Source organism: Limulus polyphemus, unplaced genomic scaffold, assembly GCF_000517525.1.
Source record: "Limulus polyphemus unplaced genomic scaffold, Limulus_polyphemus-2.1.2 Scaffold1204, whole genome shotgun sequence".
In the NCBI taxonomy this organism is placed as follows: domain Eukaryota; kingdom Metazoa; phylum Arthropoda; class Merostomata; order Xiphosura; family Limulidae; genus Limulus; species Limulus polyphemus.
Genome location: NW_013666814.1, coordinates 176,797 through 182,859, shown reverse-complemented (window position 1 = coordinate 182,859; position 6,063 = coordinate 176,797). Strand labels below are relative to the sequence as shown.

Genomic DNA, 6,063 nt, shown 5'->3' with positions numbered 1-6,063 from the left:
TTCTTGTGCCCAATAATGCATAATTTCATTTGATAAACACGTTTAGATTGAATGGTAATTTATAATCAGTCACAGAACGTCGAATCTGAATCACTTGAAAAAACACGGGGGTGCTTAACTTTTTTCCAGGTGTATATAAAAACTCTCATACAAGAATGTTTTTTTTTATCTTTCCAATTGGTTCGGGGTTTTATGCGCTTTCCACATCCACTGGATTCAAACGTTCACCTTACTGCACCTGTTACAACTACCCAGGACACACAAGTCACTTCTTAGGCCTCACGCCAACAATTCAGTGCTACTTATTGCCTCAATGCAGAGATATTGTTACCCACAAATGCCACCTGATGGTTGCAAAGTCGATTTTGCTTTCCTGCCGTATCATATTGGGGAATAGATGAGAGCAAGATTATCGATAATATATTTCAACGCAATAAAATAATTGATGCAAAAACATTATTGATAATATCACAATAATTGATTATTGTTCCACCACTAATGTGTAATTGGTATAAAACCTAAGAGTACGTGGACTATCATGAACTTCTGTGTGCATTTGTTTTTCTTTGTTTAAAAGTATTAGTTTTAAAATGTGTACGACCATTTGTAGACCACGTGCATGTTGGCAAGAACCAAATGGTTGAGTTATTTTAATCGCTATATTACATGCTTTAGTTATCATTACTATATGTTTAGTATTTATTCTCCATTTTGTATTTCACGGTTAGTTGATTTATTTAATAATTCTCATTTATTCAGGACTTGCTCAGCTGGATGCTAAGTCAAGTGGAAGAATGGGTTCTAGAGCTCTGGGCTACTATTTTGTGACTACCATGTTAGCGGCAATTCTTGGAATCATTCTTGTTACTGCGATACATCCCGGAGATCCATCCATTAAAGAAGGAGTCGACTTGGAATCGGAAAATAAAAATGTCTATACATTGGACGCCTTCTTGGACTTGATAAGGTATGAAGATATGCATTATTACTCTGTACAACCAGTATCAGTTCTGTTCGGACTGTTTGGGTTTTTGTTTCTTTTTATAAAATATATAGTAGTAACAATTATACTTGTATGGTTTTGGTTTTTGTTGTTTTGGATTTCTTAAATTTTGTCCACATGTTTTCTAAACATGAACAAAGACATGTTACTAATGGATTATTTTTACATTCACTATATTTGCTCTACACAAGTGAGTGCTAATCCTATAATACAGCGTTTTCAAGTAGATACAAGTCGAACCCAGTAACAGTTTTGTAATTTGACTTTTAAAGAAAAAATATTGATAATATTTTCTAACAATACTTCAGTTGGCCTGGTGATCAGAGCGCTCAACTCGCAGTCTGATGGTTGCGGGTTCGAATCTCCGTCACATAACATGATCACTCTTTCAGCCGTGGGGGCGTTATTATGTGACATTCAATCCCACTATTTATTGGTAAAAGAATAGCCCAATAGTTAACGGAGTCTATCTACTAAATTAGGGACGTATAGCTTTGCGCAAAATTCAAAACTAACAAACCAATACTTCAATTAATTTCGTTAGAATGGTTAAGCAGTTGTTTTCGTCCATCATAGTTCATCTTAATTTAGTTTCTCTACACCATTATTTCATACAGTGTCAACAAGGAGAGTGCCACAGCTCTTAATATGGTATTCATAAGTGAGTTCAGGATCTCCGTAAAAACAAGAGTTTCAATTTTCTGGTACGGTCTTAAAAACTAGGGTTGTGGATGAAAGCAATATTTCTTTATAGATTATCGTGAATTTGTAACAATCTCTCAAATTTAAGCAATGACTTTTCATCAGTAACAAAGAGGCACTAAAATTAAATACCAATCCATTCAAAGCATAATGGCTAATTAGGTTTTCTGCGCCTCAGTACATTCTCAACCTACCAGGATTTCCCCTTTTTATAGGTAGAGTAATAACAATCACTTGAAATAGAAAGTCTAATGTCCAGCCAGAAGCAATCTAGTGTTGATTGTCAGATGAACCTTCTTGCCAGGGCGTTATTTGTCTAATATAAAAACCAGATTGTGTTTCAGTATCACATTTTGCAAACTATCATCTACTTTAATATAAAAAATAATAAAACGTTAATCTTTGAGAATGGGTGCAAATTCCAGTTCATTTCCAGTAATCGTACCACTGCCATATTCATTACCGTCATTCGTTGTCTTTTAGAGCGGATAGAAATTGACCATGGTTGTTATGCTGTCATATTGAACTATCAAAACTCAATTACACTATTCTTCACTTTAATGGTTTATAAGTTCATAATTAGGCAGGACAGTGGAATTATGAAGTTAAATATAACCAATTCTACTCGTAATAAAACTTAAAAGATCGTTTGCCATAACTTCAGAGCTCAAGTTAATAAAATGAAAACCCATTTAATGGTAGTTTTAATTCTTTCACTGCCATGACCACATGAGTTTCATTCTAGAGAACTAGTTTGGAATTTTGTACCATCATGAAGAAAAGGCATTCCTCTTCAAACTTCACAAAGTTTCCTAGTTTCTTCTTTCAGTTAAGTAATGAATTATAAATACGTGTTTGTTTGTTTTTTTGTGCACAACTGAAAATAAACTTGGTACCGAGAGAGTTGTTTATCACTAAACGTAGTGGTGAAAGAGTTAAGTTAGGATGTGCTTGAATCTCACTCATTGTCCGTTCTTATTTGGTCTGTACTTCATTAGTTGAACTTCAACGTAGGTTATTGAGACGAAGAACCTAACACTTTTCATTTATCTCAATATCTCTTCCAGAAACATGTTTCCTGAGAACCTTCTCCAGGCCTGCTTCCAACAAGTTGAGACAACGTACGTTAAAGACAAAGTTAAGCCTAACTACGTTCCACCTGGTGTGAATTTTACCAACCTGACTGACTTTGAAAATGTTACGCAGTATAAAGAAAAGAGAGAACTGATTTACAAGGACGGAACTAACGTGCTGGGTAGGATAACTAAGCAAATCAGAAAACGACTCATGAGAACCGATATGTTTTGTGTTCTCTTAATATTTATATTTATGTACCTTCATTTATTTCCTGCTTCGTAATAAAGGGGGGGGGGAATCTGATGTTTGAAATTTAGGCAATACTTGAGCCTATAAGTTAATTTTGTGCCACTAGTGCAAATTTATATTTACGCCCATTTTCTTTGCAAATATGTGTATACTTTTGCCAAATATTAGTCTGTGTCTGCATGTCCAACACTGGGTCATAATGTTAAATTTTAGATTATGACATTATTTTGATTTAACAAGATATCAACTTTTGGTAACTATAAATGATGTTAGTTATAAACATATTTTAAAATGTTCATAATGTGCTCTTACTAGAAGACTTTATAATCGGTTGAAGATGAATATGATACAGTAATGATTTTTTTATTCAATCTTTAGGTTTGATCATTTTTTGCATTGTTTTTGGCGTCACTTGTGGCCAACTTGGAGAGGAAGGGGAGGTTATGGTACACTTTTTTGTGACCCTTAATGACATCATCATGAGAATAGTAGTTTTGGTGATGTGGTAAGTTCAGTCTCTAGTATTTAATTAGCTATAATGTACAGACTTTGTGTTTTTGTTTGTTGAATTTTCGCGCAATGCCAATCGAGGGCTATCTGGACTATCCGTCCATAATTTTGAAGTGATGAACTAGAAGGAAGGCATCCAATCATCGCCACCCATCGCCAAATCTGTAACTACTCTTTACCAACAAATAAAGGGGATTTAACGTATTATAACGCCCCCGCAGATTGCGAGTCGAGCACCTTAACCACCAGTCTATGCCAGGCCTCATTAACATTATCACTTAACCTTCCGTTGGTGCAAAATAAAGCCAATTATTTTCTTCTTTGCAGATTTGGATTTTTTTTTTACTGAAACTTCCTGGTGGTTAGTAGTTAAATCCACCAAGGGCACAAATAGTAAATGAATTAATCTATTTCAACAATCTAGCATATTGGTTACAAATATACCTTTTTTAAACTAAATTTTAAACTAGAACTAAGCCTACCTAGCTGTATCTGTCAGATAAGAAAGGACTTAGTTTCTGCTAAAAATGACTGGTATTTAACGTCAGATATAATATAAGTTCACTATATACATCAGAATTAAAAAGTAACTTCTATTGCTATGCCAGGAAACTAGAACTTTCAATCATTAGAATGCATTATATTACCAACTGAGTAACTTTGCTGTAGACAATATTTTCAATTGTAACCCCAATAATATCTCACAATGTGAGGCTAGTTCAGGAGAATTAAGTTACTTCTTAATCCATCTATAAGGGCAGCGTGGCTTAATGCTTTCGCGCATTGGATTTATAGTCGCATGGTCGCGAGTTCATGCTGTTGTGTTCTTGAACAAGACATTTCACCCAATTACTCTGTTCTACCCACGTGGCCCGGCATGGCCAGGTGGTTAGGGCGCTCGACTCCCAATCTGCGGGTTCAAATCCTCGTCACACCAAACATGCTCGCTCTTTCAGCCGTGGGGGTGTTATAATGTGACGGTCAATCCCACTATTCGTTGGTAAAAGAGTAGCCCAAAAGTTGGCGGTGGGTGGTGATGACTAGCTGCCCTCCATCTAGACTTACAATGCTAAATTAGGGACGGCTAGCGCATATAGCCCTCGTGTAGCTTTGCGCGAAATTCAAAACAAACAAATCTATCCACGTACCAGCAGTTAGCTGGGAGATAACAAACCGATGGATAGGCATTCCGTCCAGGGTGAGTACTTGACCATTCTCATCCACTTGTACTACTTGAAACCGGAGATCGAAAGCACCGACCCTTACGAGGCACGCCTCGAATTCAACTTTTATCTTAATATAATAGCACACTGTACCTGAAAAGAAATTTTTTTTTTTTATCTTTATAATGTTAAAATTTGCCAAAAAGACCGAATAAGTGAGTTGATGCTTATGTTTGTCACTCATATTTAAAATTCGTTGGAAATAATTTTATTTATTATAAATATTATTTCACGACACGTTTCCGTGTACTTAGAGTTGAATATTATTCTACCAACATTCGTAGGTACTCGCCGCTTGGAATTATGTCCCTGATTATAGGAAAGATTATGTCAATAACAGATTTAGCCCGAACTGCGCAGCAGCTAGGACTATACATGCTGACTGTCATTATAGGACTCGTCATCCATGCAGGGCTTACTCTACCTCTTATTTTCTTCGTCATCACCAGGAAGAATCCGCTAACGTTCCTCAAGGGGATGCTGCAGGCGTGGATTACTGCTCTCGGTACCGCTTCAAGGTGCGTTTTCATAGATAAAGACTTAACTTCAACACCGTGTGTATAAATGTCAACACAAAATAAAATTAATATAAAGCTCAAGAAACTAAAATTGGAAGTGGGTTACAGGAATGTCTTCAGGACATATTAATAACGACAATGAATTCAGCTGCAATAACCATCACATTACCAAGATATCAAACAGACGTAAACGCACAACGTCATTGATGCTCGTTGTATGCAAGATATTTGTAATACCATTTAATTTTTAGTTATCTTTAGGCACAGGACCCATGTTAATAAAAACGTTTTATGCATCACTTGTGTAAAAACTGGTAAACAAAAGGTTAAACACTTACAAGAGTGCACTTGACCAGCGTTAAAAAGCGCTAATAAATATTGCCGTTTATGTTGGTGTTTTTTTTTAGTGCAAAGCTATACAATGGGCTATATGCACTCTATCCAACTCCGGGAATCGAACCGCAGATTTTAGCACTTTAAGTCCTTAAACTTTTTTGTTCATCCGTGCGAATAAATATTAATCAAAAACTCCTTAAGTGTGGAAAAAAGCTGCGGTTAAAAAGGATTGACTGTGCGACTTAAAGGAATGAAATCAGAATTGACGACCAAACTGGTAGCTACACTTATAGCATTGATAAGAATTTTACAGCAAATATTCATTCATTAGTTAGCTAGGCTGCGTATTTTGTTTTACCCACCATCGTGCCGCAGGTTGAACAAAAAATGCGGCACGATGGTGGGGAAAACAAAATACGCAGCCTAGCTAACTAATGAATGAATA

The 6,063-nt window shown here is 35.9% G+C and overlaps 1 protein-coding gene across 3 annotated transcripts in view; it reads left to right on the top strand.

Moving 5' to 3' along the window:
* The window catches only part of LOC106462592 (excitatory amino acid transporter-like), a 50,935-nt gene that overhangs the window by 34,629 nt on the left and 10,243 nt on the right, over positions 1-6,063 (top strand). For 2 of the 3 annotated variants that reach the window (XM_013922537.2, XM_022389891.1), the window contains exons 4-7: positions 760-967; positions 2,773-2,960; positions 3,410-3,536; positions 5,049-5,282. In XM_013922537.2, coding sequence (XP_013777991.1) covers positions 760-967; positions 2,773-2,960; positions 3,410-3,536; positions 5,049-5,282 — 757 coding nt within the window. The remainder of the gene's footprint in view (positions 1-759; positions 968-2,772; positions 2,961-3,409; positions 3,537-5,048; positions 5,283-6,063) is intronic. The other variant, XM_022389892.1, reaches the window with a different exon arrangement.